The 19,438-nt window shown below is 44.6% G+C and overlaps 2 protein-coding genes across 8 annotated transcripts in view; one reads left to right on the top strand and one right to left on the bottom strand.

Annotated features, from left to right (window-relative positions):
* The window catches only part of SNORC (secondary ossification center associated regulator of chondrocyte maturation), a 134,622-nt gene extending 117,874 nt beyond the window's left edge, over positions 1-16,748 (top strand). Inside the window, exons 2-3 of one of the 2 annotated variants that reach the window (XM_063915734.1) lie at positions 9,096-9,266; positions 16,612-16,748. In XM_063915734.1, coding sequence (XP_063771804.1) covers positions 9,096-9,266; positions 16,612-16,721 — 281 coding nt within the window. In that variant the 3' untranslated portion in view covers positions 16,722-16,748. Of the gene's footprint in view, positions 1-9,092; positions 9,267-16,611 lie in introns of both variants that reach the window. The other variant, XM_063915733.1, reaches the window with a different exon arrangement.
* Positions 16,749-17,847: 1,099 nt separating this feature from the next.
* Positions 17,848-19,438, bottom strand: part of NGEF (neuronal guanine nucleotide exchange factor) — a 216,452-nt gene continuing 214,861 nt past the window's right edge. For all 6 annotated transcript variants that reach the window (XM_063915726.1, XM_063915727.1, XM_063915728.1 and 3 more), the window contains one exon: positions 17,848-18,139. In XM_063915726.1, coding sequence (XP_063771796.1) covers positions 17,955-18,139 — 185 coding nt within the window. In that variant the 3' untranslated portion in view covers positions 17,848-17,954. The remainder of the gene's footprint in view (positions 18,140-19,438) is intronic.

Genomic DNA, 19,438 nt, shown 5'->3' with positions numbered 1-19,438 from the left:
TGCCCAGTCTCTTGCGGAGCCCGTCTATTCCCCATGGCCCTTACGGAGTTCCCAGCATCCACTAGGATGTCAGAGAAAAATAATGTAAAAAAAAAAGAAAAAAGGGCAGACTAGCAGACTAGATGGGCCAAGTGGTTCTTATCTGCTGTCAAATTCTGTTTCTATGTTTTTATCTATCTATCTATCTATCTATCTATCTATCTATCTATGTATATATATATATATATATATATATAGTGTGTGTGTGTGTATACTGTAGGTGCATCTACAATGCATGCTTCATATGTTAGGCAGCATCAGGGAGCTGTGTAGTGGTCTAATGGGCAATTGGCTTACCCAGATTCAGTTTAAAGTGTATTTAAAATATTTGTCAAAGGCTGCTGCAGCTGCGCCTCGTTCAGTGCCACACCTTAATCAGGTCACTCCCATAGTGTGGAAGCTGGGGGGGGGGGGGGGGTGTGGAGAAGGAGCTGGGCGCACCACTAGCACTGTATAATATGCATTGCAGCACCCAGTGGGTGCCCGCCACTGATCGTGGTAGCTATTCTTTGCTTCTAGCCATCCACAGAGCAAGTGCTTTCTCAGAAGCGCTGTCCTGACAGCTCTAGAAATGCAGGTGGCCATTTGTATTACCGCATTGCTAGTAGTGGTAATATTTAAATGCGTATTGTGGTAAATATGCTCCTAGACCTTTTATGAGACAGTACTATAAGTAGGCTCACCATCAGTGCTTAAAGTGGTCCTAGAGAGGTGGTGGAACTCACCCCCCCTCCCCACGGCGCCCATGTAACAAAGGTATTGCGCGCGCCGTAGGGGTGCCCTGCAAAAAAGGGGCGTGGTCACACAATAGTAATAATGCCCACAGTAGTAGCACCCCGTAATACACATAATGCCCACCGCAGTAGCGCCCCTTATACAATGCCCACAGTAGTAGTGCTCTTTATGCAATGTCCACTGTACTGGAAGTGCCCACAGTGGTAGTGTCCCTTATATAGATCCCATAGTAGTGCTGCCCCTTATGCAATGCCCGCAATAGTATTGCTCCTCATGTTCCCAGGAGTGATGGCCCTTATGAAGTGCCCCCTTTACAATGCCCTCATTAGTAGGGCCCCCAGTAGTAATGCCCTTAATTGTAATGCCCGTGTAGTATTGCCCCCAGTAGTAATGTTGCCTGTAGTAGTGCCCCTGTAGCTTAGCCCCAGTAGTTATACCCCTAGTGGTAATGCCCTGCAGTTATGACCCCTGTAGTTTACCTCCCCTTTAGTTTAGCTTCCCAGTGGTAATGCCCCCAGTAGTTTAGCCCTCATGTAGTTTGCCCCATGTAGTTAAACCTCCCAGTGGTAATGCCCCCAGCAGTAATTTAGCCCCAGTAGTTTAGCCCCAGTAGTTTGCCCGCTTGTAGTTTGCCCCTTTGTAGTTTAGCCGCCAGTAGTAATGCACCCCTGTAGTTTGCCCCCTTGTAGTTTAGCCCCTGTAGTTATGCCTCTAGTAGTTTAGCACCTGTAGTTATGCCCCCTCGTAGTTTAGCCCCCAGTAGTAATGCCCCCAGTAGTTTAACCCCCCTGTAATTTGCCCCAAGTAGTATTGCCCCTGTAGTTATGCCCCCAGTAGTAATGCCCTCCTGTAGTTTGCCCCCAGTAGTTAGCCCCTTTGTAGCTTGCCCCCAGTACCTTGTCCCCTTGTAGTTTGCCCCCTTGTAGTTTGCCCCCAGTAGATGCCCCCCCAGTAGTAATGCCCCACCAATAGTTTGCCCCCAGTAGATGCGCCGCTACACTAAGGAAGAAAACAAACAAAAATCACAATACTCACTGAGCCCCGCTCCCGCTTCCAGTCCTCTCTTGGCGTCCGCTCCTCGCCAATATGGGAGAGACGTCATGACGTCTCTCCCATTGCGCACAGTAACAGCGCCGGAAGCCGGAGCTCAGTAGTGAGCTCCTGCCACCGGCTTCCGCTGTAGAGAGGGAGACGGGTGCCCGCTGGTTACACAATCTCAGCGGGTGCCCGTCATCTCCCTGCGGTGCCGGGGACACACCGGGTTAGGTGAGCCTGGAGGAGGCAGTTCCGCCCTGTTCCAGCTCACTCATTCAGGCTTGAATTAAGCTTGTGCAGAACCTTAGGTAAGCCTAAGAGAGCAGTCAGAAGCAGTGAAAGACTAGGAGCATGGCCACGCGTCAACAGTGGCATGTCGTAAATCGTTAGGTGTGGCAACGTAGCTTGCCTTCTCTCTCTCTGCATGCCGGCCAAGCAGAGCCCCAGGAGGTGGAGGCATTTGCCAGAAGTGCCAGGTGACCACATACCCTCCAACATTTGACACTAAAAAAAGGGTACAAATTAGGAAAAGGGTGTGGCCACTGGTAAAGGGGACGTGGCCACACCCCCTTTCCTATAATTTCAATGGGATTTAGTGAGTCAAAAATCGGTACAAAGCCCTTTTTGGCCGCTACAGACCATAAAAAAGGTACAGTTGGAGGGTACGTGACCAGTCTGGCACTGGTTAGAAGAATTGGGTTATTTTCCTGTAATATATGCATATTTTATATCTGTTAACTTACTTTCATAATGTGTGTAAAATAAACTTTTATTTATTCCCCTGACTGCTCCAGGATAAATTGACCATTATTGTATTGTATGTATGTCACACAAAATAAAACAGACATATAAATCATGGTTTTCTGCTCAACATTTGCTGTTCAAGGAAGACATATTGAAAACCAATATTTTGCAAAAAAAATTATATTACAAAATCATTTTGATTACATAATGGATAATACCAATAATTGTCCATCCATTGATAAGAAAGTATGAAAAACAAATTAGAATGTATTCCCCCCCCAACACACACACACACACACACACACACACACACACACACACACACACACACACACACACACACACACACACACACACACACACACACACACACACACACACACACACACACACACACACAAATGCTCTTTGTAGAGAGGGGGGGGGGGAGGGTACAAATTAGCTGGGCCCAGGTCTGATGTGGGGGCCTAGGTCCCCCCAACTCCCCTTACCTGGAAGCAGCAGCTGTAGCCTCTCTTCTCAGCCCACCACATGCTGCTGTGTGCTGGGCTGCAGTGTGGCCAATGAAGTGCTTAAAATAAAAATAAATTAAAAAATCTGTATTTTTTCAGAGGGTGCATGGCCGGGTGTAGTATGGTATGCCGGCGGTCGGGCTCCCGGCGACCAGCATACCGGCGCCGGGAGCCCGACCGCCGGCATACCGACAGTGTGGCGAGCGCAAATGAGCCCCTTGCGGGCTCGCTGCGCTCGCCACGCTGCGGGCACGGTGGCGCGCGCCACGCTATTTTATTCTCCCTCCAGGGGGGTCGTAGACCCCGACGAGGAAAATAAGTGTCGGTATGCCGGCTGTCGGGATTCCGGCGCCGGTATACTGTGCGCCGGGATCCCGACAGCCGGCATACTGAAGACCACCCGCATGGCCATGCCTCCTGTGAGTAGGCCATGCTCCTTGAAAATACCTGGGCCCAACCAGGCTCTCTACAGCCCTGGCACGGAGGCAATGCTCCTGTGAGTGGGTGCTTCTCATGGGCTAGACACCCCCCCAAAGGGGTGTGGCCATGCTCCCAGCATGCTGTGGTCACACCCCCTCTAAGGGGGGGGGGCACAGGGGCCCAGAAAGTTTGTGTACCAGGGCCCAGGATTTCTCTTGGCAGCCCTGTATGTCACATACGTGTTTGCAGGAATCTTCTTCATGGGACAGTATTACCTACTAACAGATGCTTCCCATTTATTCCATGAGGGACATCACTACAATAAATAAAAGTAAACAGAAATCAGAGATGTGTGCTGACCACCATGTTTTGGTTTGGATCTGTATTAATTTTGTGTTTTGGTTCTAGTTTTGTAAAACCACCCTAACGTGTTTTGGTTTTGGATCTGTATCCTTTTTTTTCTTTTTTTCTTTTTTAACGCTAAATTCATGTACTTTGGTCCTGTTTTTGTTCCTAGAGTATTATTAACCTCAATAACATTACTTTCCAGTCATTTCTACTCAGTTTTGACCACCTCACAGCTCACCATATTGTTTTCATTCAGTTTAAGCCAAAGGCTGCAGACAGCCGGCTGGTTACTAAGTGACTGAGCAGCGCCCCAAACACACGGTAGTTTATAGCACACCTATGAAACATTGCCACGCAACAGTGCAGAAATGAACAGTGGTGCAAGATGGAATTGTCCTTGAGCCTTACAGTCTACCCTAATGTTGGATATTGAAAATGACATACACAGTGTAACAAACCAAGCACTTCAGCGACATGGACTGACTCTTTTGTGGCTGAAGTGCTTGGAACAAATTACAACTTCACACTGCAACTCACAGGGCTTATAATATTAGTGCAATGGTACTGCCTTGCCCTGAACATACACAATTTTTAATGCTGCCTCTGTATTAGGAGCTCTGGGCTGCACTGCGAGCAGTTATAGCACCAGTGTGACTGACTGTCCCACCTATAAAGGGTTATTGTAATGGTTTAAAAATAATGGCATTAAAATAATAATAAGAAGAAGAATAATGCTGTCCTTAGGAGGAGCTCTGGGCTGTGAGCAGTGCACCAGTAAAGGTCCTAATGGATAAAGCTATTATAATGGGATGTAGTCAGAATACCGACGCCAGGATCCCGACCGCCAGAATGCAAGCAGTGCCGTCTCAGCTATTCCCACTCCTGGGTGTCCACAACACCTATGGAGAGGGAATAGAACCTGTGGCGTGCGCAGTGAGCCACCGAGCCCACAGCATAGTGAGCGCAGAGAGCCCGCAAGGGGCTTCATTGCGATCACCTCCCTGTTGGCATTCTGACCATCGGGATCCCGTACCCAACCCATTATAATGCCCTGGTAGCCTAATGGCTGTACTCTCTGTCCAGAGTCCTGTGTGAAATGGTGTCTGATCTAATCCAAAACACCTGAGATCTGACACCGGGAAGATGACATTTTGCCTTGTTTTGGAAATCGAGCAAGGTGGAAAGCTTGAGACGGCACTTGGATTCTCTCAGAAACTGGATCTTCGGGTGGGCTCTGTTTCCTACAAACTGAGCCCGCACATCCATAGTAGAAACTGCTGTTTTCAGAATTAGACCTCCCCTTTGGACATGTCCTTGAAGACCCTTCCATCATTGTAGGATCAGCGCAGTGACCTATGTGTTAATCATTGGAGAGAGATAATGTGGACGGCAATAAAGTACCAGCCAATCGGCTCTTGAATACCATGTTACAGGCTGTGTTTGAAAAATGACAGGAGCTGGTTGGTTGGTATTATCTCGGACCACTTTATCTCTCTCCACGGCTTAGTACGTATACCCCTAAGGGGTCTATTTTTCACAATATTGGCTGGAATATTTACTGCCAATATTGTTACGATTTTTACCAATTTTCCCTTCGCTTGCAATAACACGCTGCCCCTGTGAAGTCGGTTGTACTGTGATACTTGTGCATCTGAAAGGACTGTCCTGCTCTGAGTATGCCCCAACCCTGCACCACACATAAGGAAGGAACGGTCCTGCACAACCTTGAAATGTTGAGGACAGTGCTGCACATGTTATTTAAATACAACCTTTATACAAATCCGAAGAGTGCCACACTCCTCCTTTCCACTTGGGTTGCAAGATTCCTTTGGGGGATACCTACCAGCTATATGTATGTACAGTGCTGTGCAAAAGTTTTAGGCAGGTGTGGGGAAAATCTGCGAAGTACGAATACTTTAAAAAATAGAAGTGTTAATAGTTTATTTTGATTAATTAAAATGCAAAGTGAATGAACAGAAGTGAAATCTAAAATCAAATCAATATTTGGTGTGACCACTCTGCTTTCAAAACAGTATCAATTCTTCTAGCTACGCTTCCACACAGTTTTTGAAGGAACTTGGCAGGGAGGTTGTTCCAAACATCAGATCTTCTGTGGATGTACGCTTGCTCAGATCCTTCTGTCTCTTCATGTGATCCCAGGCACCCCTGATGAAATTGAGATCAGGGCTCTGTGGGGGCTATAACATCACTTGAAGGACTCCTTGTTCTTTTTTTTATGCTGATGATAGTTCTTAATGGCATTGGCTGTATGTTTGGAGTCGTTGTCCTGCTGCAGAATAATTTTGTGGCCAATCAGATGCCTCCCTGATGGTCTGCATGATGGGTAAGTACCTGGCTGTATTTCCTAGCATTGAGGACACAATCCTGACCAAATCCCCAACTCCATTTGCTAAAATGCAGCCACAAACTTGCAAACAACCTCCACCATGCTTCACTGTTGCCTTCAGACACTCATTATTGTACCGCTGTCCAGCCCTTCAGCGAACACACTGCCTTCTATTACAGCCAAATATTTCACATTTTGGCTCATCAGTCCAGAGCACCTGCTTCATTGGCGTTTCTATAATGGTTTCAGTGTGTGCGGTGAATCCAGGTGGGGCCCACACCGCACACACTGCCATTTCTCCTATACTTACCTTTCCGGAGTCCATCGCTGACTGTGTGTGGGCCGCCTCCTCTCCTGTAGCCGTTGCGCTGCTGCTAGCGCACTGACCACTAGAGACTCTGGCACAGAGACAGAGTCTACAGCGCATGCGCAGGACTCCGAAAAAATGGCGCGGCGGCCATTTTCCAGAGTCCTGCGCATGTGATGTAGACTCTGGCACTGTGCCAGAGTCTACAGCGCTCAGAGCGCTAGCAGTGGCGCGTCGGCTAAGGGAGAGGAGGGGGCCCACACATGGAGTTTGCACATGGGTCCCCTCTTCTCTAGAGACGCCTCTGACCTGCTGCACTTTTTTGCACCCCAGTTTCTATGTTTTCATGCATATTTGAGTCGTAACCAAACCAAATGTGACTGGGGGGAGCCAGAGGTGCAGCGCAGCACCAGGAGCTGTCAGGAGCCGGCACCCGGTGCAGCAACAGGTAACCCCTGATAAGTTGCCGCTGGGACCTGCTTATCAGGGCTAATAGGATAGCTCCCAACGGGACAATTAGCCCCGGTAATTTACAGGGGCTAATTGGATATCCCCCTTAGTATATACTTTCATCTCACAAGAAAGAAGGCAAAAAAGTAAATGACTTGAAAATAATCTTCATATTTGTATGATATGTGTAATACAATGTGTTATTCTCCTCTCAGTCTTTTGAAAGACGCTAACTACATATAGCATGTACTGTAATGCTCTATGTCAGATCCTGGCTGATAACGAAGGATCGAACCTGTTGCTCAGCTGCATGGTCGAAATTAATAAAATGTCAGGCATCTGAAATTGGAGTCCGATGCCGGGATCCCAGGGGTAAGCGCAGCGTGTCCCCCCGCGGCTTGCTGCGCTCGCCACGCGTCGGAACTCCGACCACCGGTATTTCAGGTGGTGTCGGGATTCCAACGTCGGTATCCTGACCGCCGGGATCGGAGGGTGCTTTTTGTGATGTAGCTCATCCTGTCCTTCTATGGACTTTCATAGTATTATAGACATGAGAAAAGTCAGCATGCTGGAATCTATAGTTCCACAGCAGACAGATAGAAACTAGTTGTTTACATAGGCCACATACAGTATAATGCTGTTAAGCTAACTAACTTGTAGCTACAGTATGCAGCATGCTGAGACCTGTAGTTCCACAACAGTAGAAGAAATGTAATGGTTGCATCGCTACAATTGCATAACACCTGCTCACCGGAACGTTCTTTTGTGATTCGTTTGGGACAGAAAGAGATTGTGAATTGGTTTGTATTTTGGGGTTAGCCAGTAATATACACCGGCGCTTGCTTATTGCTAAGGCTATGCTAATTGCATAGTACCTTCACCCGTGTTTTATCTCGGCAGATATTCAGTCACCTGTCTCTATTGTGGGCATGACTCACACAGAACAATGGGGGTCATTCCGAGTTGTTCGCTCGCAAGCTGCTTTTAGCAGCATTGCACACGCTAAGCCGCCGCCTACTGGGAGTGAATCTTAGCTTATCCAAATTGCGAACGAAAGATTCGCAATATTGCGAAAATACTTCTCTGTGCAGTTTCTGAGTAGCTCGAGACTTACTCTTCCAGTGCGATCAGTTCAGTGCTTGTCGTTCCTGGTTTGACGTCACAAACACACCCAGCGTTCGCCCAGACACTCCTCCGTTTCTCCAGCCACTCCCGCGTTTTTCCCAGAAACGGTAGCATTTTTTCACACACACCCATAAAACGGCCAGTTTCCGCCCAGAAACACCCACTTCCTGTCAATCACATTACGAACACCAGAACGAAGAAAAAAACCTCGTAATGCCGTGAGTAAAATTCCTAACTGCATAGCAAATTTACTTGGCGCAGTCGCACTGCGGCCATTGCGCATGCGCAGTAGCGACTAATTGCTCCGTTGCGAAAAAAAATAATGAGCGAACAACTCGGAATGACCCCCAATATCGGAAACCAGTGTTCAGAAACATCGTTATGGCATTAGAGACAGATCGCTTCCTCGTCACAAGCTGGGTGACACTGTCGTATAGGCAGGTGTACAGAATGTATTTTATAGCTAGCGTCTTAAATCATCTGGGTGTGATTAGAGTTTTACAACGCTCATGGTTTCATTGTAACCCAGTCTACCTTTTTTATTTTATTTTTTATCTCATACAAATTTATTGTCATTTTTAAATAAGCGCTCCTGCAGCTTTTACAGACTACAAAATGTTCTCTCCACTGATGCCCTCTGTGTTTGAAGGCAAACATTGCCCTCTGGTACAATATAATACTGTTTTTGTGGATACAACTATTACATAGCCATTGCAAAAACGTGTGTCCAACAGCAACAGACATAAACAACCCTGTCTGGAAGATATTAAAGCTTTGATAAAAATTACAGACAGAAGCCAGGGAGATACAGCAATGTGTTCAGTAATTTGCATAGGAGCATGTACAACTACAAATATATACATGAAAGGCGTATGAGGCTGGAGAAGTACAGTGCAATAATCTTCAGCCATCATGGTCCTGTGTTTGCCCTGGTGACATGATACATTTATATAGCCTTGCTTTTGTAACATAATATCCCTGTTACCTTAATGTAAATTAATATATTCCTTTCTGTCTCATTTCTCTTTAGCAGGGTACCCCCAGGCAGCAGCACCCACTAGTTGGCAGGAACCTCCAGAGCTTCCTTCAGGAGTGGAACCCATTGATACCACACCATCTGTATCCCTCTCTGATGTCACAGGACTTCCTCCTGATGCTTCTGAGCTGTATCCCACATACGAGGACCCAGTGAGTAACAGTGACGGTATGTAGGATCTTCACATCCTCTGATGGTAGGGTTGGGAAAATGAAGCAGATAGAATATGTTGCTATAATGGTATCCAACAGTGCCTTAGCGCTGTGTGCTAAAAATGGCATCGGCGCCCCCCCCCCCTTATGTAAAATAGGGGCAGTGCGCGCCAAGAATATAGGGTGTGTGGTTTCATGGGGAAGGGGTGTGGCCACAAAATAATACAAATTCATATTACGGTTCACAGTAGGCTCCATTATTCAAATTACACCACACAGTAGCGCCACTACACCAGGCAGAGCTCCCTTTTACACATTACGGCAGGTAATCTCCCCTTTTTACACATTACGGCAAACAGAGTCCACCTTTTACACATTACGGCAAACAGAGTCCACCTTTTACACATTACGGCAAACAGAGTCCACCTTTTACACATTACAACAGACAAAGCCCCCTTTTTACACATTACGGCAGAGTCCCCTTTTTACACATTACGGCAGACAGAGTCCACCTTTTTACACATTACGGCAGAGTCCCCTTTTTACACATTACAGCAGACAGAGTCCCCTTTTACACCAGAGTCCACCTATTCCACAATACGGCAGACAGAGTCCCCTTTTTACACATTACGGCAGACAGAGTCCCCTTTTACACATTACGGCAGACAGAGTCCACCTTTTACACATTAAAACAGTCATATGCGTTGTGTGCCACCTAGTTACGGCCCTGGATAATAGACTGATAGATATACAGAAGACAGACAGATAGAATAGATGATAGATACTTCATTACTGTCTCTCCGCCGGCTCAGGCAGTCAGGCTCCTTGGTGCAGCTGCTGGCAGATCCTGGGCAGGGGAGGAGGAGGGAGGGGGACTCGGGAGCCGCATCAGCGCACTGTAATTGGTTGCGGCGCCGCTGCAGCTGTTCCTCTCCTTCCACATTGGCTGTCCGCCACCGCTGTGAATGCTGGGATGAGGGAAGCGCAGCATATATCCCTATGCTGTGAACGGTTCCCGGGTCATAACCCGTTCACACTGCACCTAACCCGGTAATAACCTGGGAATAACTCTTCTTTATTCCTGTGTTGAATTACTGGGTCAGGCGACCTGGGAATTCGGGAGTGACCCTTTCACACCGCACAGCGACCCAGCAATATACCGGGTCGATACTGGCTTATTTGTGCGATAAGAAAGGGGTATTAGTCAACTCTGGTGCATACGTTAGTATGACATGAAAGGCTCTGCCTCACCTGCCTCATCCCACGCACGTCACTGAGCTACACCTGTGGATCTTTAAATGTAAGTAATGAGTACACCTGTGCACCTGCTAGGCAATATGAAAAATGTGACCTGTTTGGGGTTGAGGACAGAGTTTGAGAACCACTGTTCTAGTGTATAAGTCGCCACATAAATGCTGTGAATCTAGACCAGTGGTTCTCAAACTCTGTCCTCAGGACCCCACACAGTGCATGTTTTGCAGGTAACCCAGCAAGTGCACAGGTGTATTAATTACTCATTGATACATTTTAAAAGGTCCACAGGTGGAGCTAATTATTTCACTTGTGATTTTGTGAGGAGACCTGCAAAACATGCACTGTGTGGGGTCCTGAGGACCGAGTTTGAGAACCTGTGATCTAGACTGTGCCGCGTATCTATCACCCTTTCTGCAAGGTGCTTCTCCCATTTGTTCTCTTTCAAAGGTCCACTCTCCAACTCCTACATGTGCTTCTAGAAGTCACCTTGTATTTTATGAATAAAAAAACCAAAACAAAACTTCATGACCTCTAATAATGCTTTTGAGTTTTGATATATTGGAATGTTTTCCTTACCACCCCTGTCCAGGTATATAACCCCCAATTGCAGCATACATAGCAAAAATCTTTGGGGTCAATGCCCTTCATTCCTTTACAGGGTATATGTAGGTGCGATTTCCAGGAACCAGCATGCCTTTGGCTATTATGCCCATGGATTTAAAGCACCAATAATTTAAGGCAGAACCATCTTGCTTTTAAATTATCGGTGCTTTAAGTCTATGAGCTTCATTACCAATATCACACCGGCTCCTGGAAATCAGACGCTATTTCATATGTGTACCACATATTTTTGTTTATATTTTGATACATTCAGTTTAGGGGCATTTTCAATCAATGGTGATCTGTGGTCACGATTTGCGGCTGAGGATATCACCTCTAAATGCAGCAACCTGACTTTACAGATTTTCCTTTATACCTCTAGGGGTGTGAGGAACAATATGTGAGATTGGTGCAGAGACATTGGCACCTGGAATAGGCTAGCCCTCTAATATTCTACACTTTACTCCACTGCTCGATCTTTTTCTAAATCACTCTGCATTTGTTTACACTCTCTGGGGTACTTCCCCTGGGACAATATGACACTCCTCCTCTTGTAGACCACCGGTAATGTTAAATGATACAGAACTCAGTACTAATGCTTGAGAAACTTCACAGGTTACCAGACCTTCATCTGTGCTGACACCAGTAACTAAAACATACTGGGGATCTGCTGCAACAACTTTAGCATTTTTTGTTGTAGTTGCATGTGCAACTATATGCTAATGCCAGCATGAGTACTTCCCTGGTGTACAGCCAGGTGGCTGAATGTTCCAGGACGCAGATGCCCACTTTCAGTGTCTATAAACGCTGCAATACTGTTTGGTGTGTCCATCGAAACTTGCCCCAGTCCTATTATGGTAGGTGCAGATTTTCTGTATTATACTGGTTCTGTGGCTGGTTGACTGCAAGCCTGCATTTCACCTGGTTTTAATCATCTAGAGCAGCAGACCCTCCAACGTGACCCGCCCCACTAGGTACAAAATGCTCTGTTCCTGGACTTCCTTCTTAATTTATGATTTCCATCACCTGTGTTGAACTAGTTACATGATAAGAAAGCTGTTTCTTCACAGGTGATGGCAATAATAAATTAAGAGGAAAGTCCAGAAACAGAGCATTTTGTACCTAGTGGGGCGGGTCAAGTTGGAGGGTATGGAGCAGGGGTTCTCAAACTCGGTCCTCAGGACCCCACACAGTGCATGTTTTGCAGGTAACCCAGCAAGTGCACAGGTGTATTAATTACTCACAGACACATTTTAAAAGGTCCACAGGTGGAGCTAATTATTTCACTTGCGATTCTGTGAGGACACCTGCAAAACATGCACTGTGTGGGGTCCTGAGGACCGAGTTTGAGAACCTGTGATCTAGAGAACCTATGTAATTCATGAGTGTCCCGGTTTAAAGGGATATTATGGTAAGCCTAACTATAGACCATCTATAGCAGAGGTTCTCAAACTCGGTCCTTGGGGACCCACACAGTGCATGTTTTGCAGGTCTCCTCACAGAATCGCAAGTGAAATAATTAGCTCCACCTGTGGACCTTTTAAAATGTGTCAGTGAGTAATTAATACACCTGTGCACCTGCTGGGTTACCTGCAAAACATGCACTGTGTGGGCTCCCGAGGACCGAGTTTGAGAACTTCTGATCTATAGGATTGGTTATTAATATTATAGGGTTTGTTATTAATACTGTAGAACAATCACTATCCAGTGCATACAGAGACCAATGAGTATATGTTCAGGGCATATGCTATGCATACTTGCCTACCTGACCCTCTCCATGAGGGAGAAAATGCTCTGTTCCTGGACTTTCCTGGTAATGTATGATTGCCATCACCTGTGGTGAAACACCTTTCTTATCAATTAACTAGCTCACCACAGGCGATGGCAATCATACATTACCAGGAAAGTCCAGGAACAGAGCATTTTCTCCCTCATGGAGAGGGTCAGGTAGGCAAGTATGATGCTAGGTTCTTGTGTAGTTCCCTGCCTCCCAAGCTTGCTCTAATAATGATCTGGAATGGTGCCCACATCTGAAATAAAAACATTCAACTGAGGCAGGATGGCCCTAGTGCACTTCTAATGGCTTAGTGTAATCACTGGCCCTGCATATGTCAGAATTATGACATATAATGCACTTTGTGTATAACGCATATTAGAGCTGGTTAAGTGCTAATTATGCCTACTTTAAGTCCTGGCCATACTTCCAATACATTTATGATACCCTGCATCTCAATCTCTCAGAATTGCGTGTGAGTTAAAATCAGGCCCACTGTCTCCTGTCCTTTACCCATTCCATTATCCCTGAGTATAATCCAGACTTTTTTTCTGAATACTTATAGTGGCGTACCATATCAAATGCCTTGATAGAACCTAAGCATGATCTCTCAGCAACAAATCCATGCCACATTTGAGCCAGTAATTTATTTAACATAGTCTACAATTTTTGTCAATTTGTTACCTGTCAGTATATTTATAAGTGATCCCATTTACCTACTATTGATGTGAGTATCCCAGATCTATAGTTATTAGTCTTCCCTTGTGCCTCTCGGTGGAATTACACCTGTCTGCTATGATTGGTTACAAAGTTTGGATAATGTTACTGCAAGAAATGTTCTTTTCATTTGCTCTGTAGGAAAGACACAATCTAACCCACTGTTTTGTTTTCTGTTGTTTTTTTTTCTTTTCTTTCTGACATGACAAGTAACACCTCTTTAGTAGAAAGGCATTTGTGTCCGCAGTACAGTAGGGAACAGCTCACTCTTCTGGTGTATAGTAGGTGGCCCCTTCTCAACAGAAAATACAGAGCAATATATAGTTCTTTAGTCCTTATACACTTTTGTTGTCTCCATATTTAACCTCTTTATATTTTACCCTTACCATTGTCCCCCAAATCTTTCAATCACTAAAAGTATGTGAATAACATATTACAGGTTGAGTCTCCCATATGCAAAATGAAGTGTTTTGGATTTTCAGTATTTTGGAATATTTGCATACAGTAGTGAGATATCTTGTGGATGGGATGCATTTGACATGCAATTGTGATATTATAATAACAAGAAATATTGCACTGCAATATCACATATTATCATAAGGATTTATCAATTTGAGGGTGCCGGGACAGAAAACTCTGTCCCAGGGGATAAGAAACAGACCCCTTACCCAAACTTGCCTACCTGACCCTCCCCATGAGGGAGAAAATGCTCTGTTCCTGGACTTTCCTGATAATGTATGATTGCCATCACCTGTGGTGAAACACCTTTCTTATCAATTACCTAGCTCACCACAGGTGATGGCAATCATACATTACCAGGAAAGTCCAGGAACAGAGCATTTTCTCCCTCATGGAGAGGGTCAGGTAGGCAAGTATGCCCTTACCGCATCTGCTAAATCTTCCTTTGACAAGGGTTGGTCTGCGCATGTACAGTAAGGTAAGTATTTTAACCCCCATTCTGCTGCTCTGTCCAGCTTCCCTTCACAGCTGCTCATGTAGCCAACCACTGTCTATGATCAGCTGCGCTGCACTAAACTGTGTATGTTTTACATGCAGAAAAATTAGTGCAGGTCAGTTTATCAGACAGATGTTGGCTCCAAGGTCAGATGTGTTTAGAAGCTGGGCAAAGCAGCAGAATGGAGGCTAACAGGAGCCGGGGCAGAGCAGAAGGAGCACAGAAAGGTCAGTGCAGCACAGCTGATTATAGATGGAGGTTGGCTCTGTGATTAGCTGTGCTGGAAGCAGGTCCGGTGCAAGATCTCACTGCACCCTAGGCAAAGTTTCAGCTTAGCTCCCCCTAACTTGCAACACTCCCCAATCCCCCCCACCCCTACACACACACTTTTAAAATGATAATGTATTTTATAAACAAAGTTTTGCTCACAATATACTTTCACTTTACAAGTCCTTGAGTGCCGTCTATTCTTTATGTATACATGCTAGCTAGCATGTTAGGAATCATATAGGACACCGAGGCCAATGTCACTTTTTTTATATATACTGTACATGGGGTCTGGTGGGAATATTTAATTGGGGTTGGGTATGGGATGCAGCATTACAGTGACGCTGTGGGTGCAGACTTGTAGACAGGTGCTTCTTGCTGCTGGACAGCCAAGATCCAGAGGCCTAGAGGAGGTGCATCAGGGCTATGAGAAGCGCCCATGGGGGTGTCATTAGTTACATTCGACTCCTATTTGGCTTCATATGACTTGATGTTACACGTGTCAGCACGGAGGAAGCACTGAGACACTATGTGGCACAGCCTGATAGTGGCAGCTGCACCTGATTAAACCCACAGCATCCGTCAGCACAGTGTAAAAGAAGGAGGCCGCATACAGAGGCATACTTCAGTTTTTCGCTAGATGAACTCAGTGGCGCCCTCCAAGGCCCGGTGCCCCTAAGCAGCCGCCTAAAGCTGCCTAGTGGTAGAGCCGGCCCTGGCTGGAAGGTAGGACAAAGCAGCATCTGAAGATGGAGTTAGGTTGGTCTGAAAAGATTTAACAACTGAAGCTTATTAAATATGGGCTGATCACATTTTTCATTAGCGGTATACTAAACTGTCATCAGCATGCGGAATAGATGCGATTTTTAGGGCAGGGAAGAGATTTTTGCTATATCTGCAATACATTTATGTGAAACTAAAATAATGTGAACAGGGAGTGAAAACATTGTTTTCACATTTCTTTTAGTAAGAGATGATTGCTAAATAGGCTCCTAAACATAAAATGCATTTGTTTTATGTACACCTTATACACATATATCCCTCTAGTAATTCAATACAATATTTTTATATGTTTGTGTATTAACCAAAGTTTTCTACATTGAACCATCAGAAAGCAAAAAGGGTCATTATCTCAGTCATGCTTAAAAATGTTTGGATATATTTTCAGATATGGGCGACTCAGCCTGTATTACCTTTTATTACTCACTGTAGAGATTTTTATTCGCACTCTCTCATGTATTTTACTGTGTGTTTAGTATTATACAGACATTTTATGTTTTTTCTTCTCCTCTTAGTGTATTATATATTCCTTGTATGCAGTTCTTACACTCACCATCACTTCAGTGGAGAACCATTTTGTCTTGCTTTCGGATTTCTGACTTCTCTGGCACAAAGCACAGTCACATGTAATAATGCATTTCTCCTTTATTCCACTGTCCCTGCATTGCCCCATCAAATCCCTTGTCAGAGATTCAAAGACAGAATTTGCCATTTGACAAAAACATTTCTATAGTCTATAACGTTATCTTTCATGTGGCTGTGGCTTGTTGCTGCCTGCATAGAAATCCACACTGGCCAGTGGCCTCTGAGCCCTAAGTTCTCTCCTATATAGACATCTGATACTACACGTCTCCATTTGTCAGAAATTAATTCTGGATTGCGTCTTATGTATTGGTTCCCTATTTGCTTGAGAGATACCCTGACAGTCATCGTGGTCTGTGGTCTATTAGTCAGAATTATGCTCCAAAAGATAATCTCAGTAAATGTATTTTATTTTTCTCTTCCCCATTGCAGGGTCCCTGGGTCCCGGAGCTGTCGCTGCTATTGTCCTGGCTGCTTTGCTCGGAACCTCTGTCCTCATCGCTCTGATTGTTATCACACTCAGAAAGTTTTCTGCTTCTTAAACCAATAAAGAATCACATTGTGTTCTACCCTTCATGGTCAAGATGCAACTGTGAGATAAAACACGTCGAGTACACTACAGATCAACCCCCTGTTCTCCAACAACTGCTTTATACTGTATTTAGAGCAAACTTTGTGGGAACTTAGGTTCACAGAACCCAAACATTTCATACTGTACATGAGCCACAATATGGGATCAAAAGCAACATCCCGATATGCTGCTCACCCCCAGAAATATAACACCTACTGTACCTAAAAAATAAAATCACATTGGGGGTAATTCTGAGTTGATCGCAGCAGCAAGTTTGTTAGCAGTTGGGCAAAACCATGTGCACTGCAGGGTGGGGGGGCAGATATAACATGTGCAGAGAGAGTTAGATTTGGGTGGGTTATTTTGTTTCTGTGCAGGGTAAATACTGGCTGCTTTATTTTTACACTGTAATTTAGATTTCAGTTTGAACACACCCCACCCAAATCTAACTCTCTCTGCACATGTTATATCTGCCCCCCCTGCAGTGCACATGGCTTTGCCCAACTGCTAACAAATTTGTTGCTGCGATCAACTCAGAATTAGGCCCACTGCCTGATCTCACACAAAGCAATAACATGATGAAGGGATTGTCACGCCATTCTAAAAGCATAATTAGAAGATGAAATATAAATACATGCTAATGCAATTTTGGGAACGATTCTGCTGATACTAAAGTTTTAACCAATAAATAATAATAATAAAATAAAATACCATAAACTCTGATATAAGGAGATATGATGGTTTGCTTTCAGACACATTTTGTCAGTCAGCTGGAGAACATGAGAAAAGTTTAAGCAATTGGCTGTCCTCCAGCTGCTGCTGAACACCAACTCCCAATACAATGTGCCAGCACAGCATGCTGGGAGTTGTAGTTCCATTACATCTGCCTTACTAGGTTACTAAGCTATGTATAAACCCCATATATAATCTGTGTGTGTATATATATATATATATATATATATATATATTTTGTGAGTGTGTTCATTTTGTGTGTGTAATGTGGTAAATATTCAGCAATCAGCATCTTACTATAAAAACGTAACAATACCCTGTCCTGTTGCAGTAATCTATGGGTGCCTGTAGATTAGTAACACACGTTTGTAGATAATATACATATATTTATATAGAATATTTGCATCGCGTCACAGACACACTGCTCCTCTCCCCAACCCTGAGCATGCTGCCCCATCCAGTATCCAGGGGGTCATTGTCGCGTCCTGCTTCCCATCTTCCGCCGGTCTTTGTTCTGACTGCTATCATCAGCTTTGTGCACCCGAAAGCACTCCTTCAGGTTCTGCGTTCTGATGTCTTTGTTCAGGATTTCCTCTGTCACCGTGCTGGGGAACCAGCCCCTCTCTTGGTCGTGCAAACGTTCTCCAAAGACCCAACCTGGAATCCCAAAAAAAAACAACCCCAAAGGTTTAAGTGAAAGGCCAAAAAAAAGTAATAATATTTTTACTCCTAAGTCGCAGAACAATAACAAGACGTTAATAAATACACATGCTGTAATAAATGCTTCTGCTTTAACTGTGCTTGAGAGCAAGTGGCTTGGAAAAGGATGCTTAAAGGAAAACTCCATTCAGTTTTAAATGTCCATTCCATAATTAATAAAAACACGAGTTGTTAGTACTAGCATATAGCTATAAACCATGTAAAGTTCAGTTTGTTTGAAAAATCAGTACTGTAATTAATTAGATTGGCAACATTATTACAATAAAGTAACAATGAACAGAAGGCTGGCAACCTGCCAGTTCTAATGTGACATACTGGTTGATAATGCCAGGTCATTCGTGGATAAATGGAACAGGAGATACCTTATGTGATTTCTATTCTGTCACAGTATTGCTTGCATTACTTATCCTCATACAGATACGCTACATAAATGATTTAAAACAGCTTTTGGAAGCAAGGTGACTCAATTACTGCCCCTTGCACCCTTACATTATCATTTTGCTAGTAGATACTAGAAGACAGACCATAAATAAATAAAATAAGGAAAACGACATTCCCCCTTTAAATCCCTAAATATTATCAAAGAAATCTATGACTTACGAAACAGTGCCGCGGCCTATCAGTGAGGTACCAGAGTTCTTGTGCATTACTGGTCACTAACCCCTTTTCCTTGGTGCCTCATCTTCTATTCATGGACTGGTTTTAAGCTTGAAATTAAAGCCAAGCGCCACACCCCCAGCCCATTAGAAACATGGGGAAGCCGCAGCTAAGGTAAGAAGATGCCAGCTGCAGCCACTCAGTGTGGGTGCACCATGGTGACAATTAATGAGGGTCACTCATTCAGTGACGTAGGTGCTCCCTACACTCTCGAACCACTGGCATTGTCTAGACACCAACCCTGATTCAGACCACAGAACGGCAGCCACCAATGTGCGTAACCAGTACTTGCACTTTAAAATTCAAGTTGCTTTTTTGTGTGCAATTTGGATTATCAATGTGCATAGATCTCATAATTATCTACTTTATTAGATGACTCTCTGAAGTGTATAAACTCTCACTGACATTACACATAGGTGTTCTAGTATAGCTATCCACGCTTAGCCATATATAGTTAAATATCAGTGAAGCATAATCGCTGTGCAAATGCTTCTTTCTAACTTGGTGATACATAAAGTGTTGGAAGTCATTGTGTGAATGAGACCTATGAATGCGTTCGGCGTCCTTGGCATCAGTGAC

This window comes from Pseudophryne corroboree, chromosome 4, assembly GCF_028390025.1.
Source record: "Pseudophryne corroboree isolate aPseCor3 chromosome 4, aPseCor3.hap2, whole genome shotgun sequence".
In the NCBI taxonomy this organism is placed as follows: Eukaryota; Metazoa; Chordata; class Amphibia; order Anura; family Myobatrachidae; genus Pseudophryne; species Pseudophryne corroboree.
Note: the sequence above shows the minus strand (reverse complement) of the source record. Positions and strands in the feature narration are given on the sequence as shown.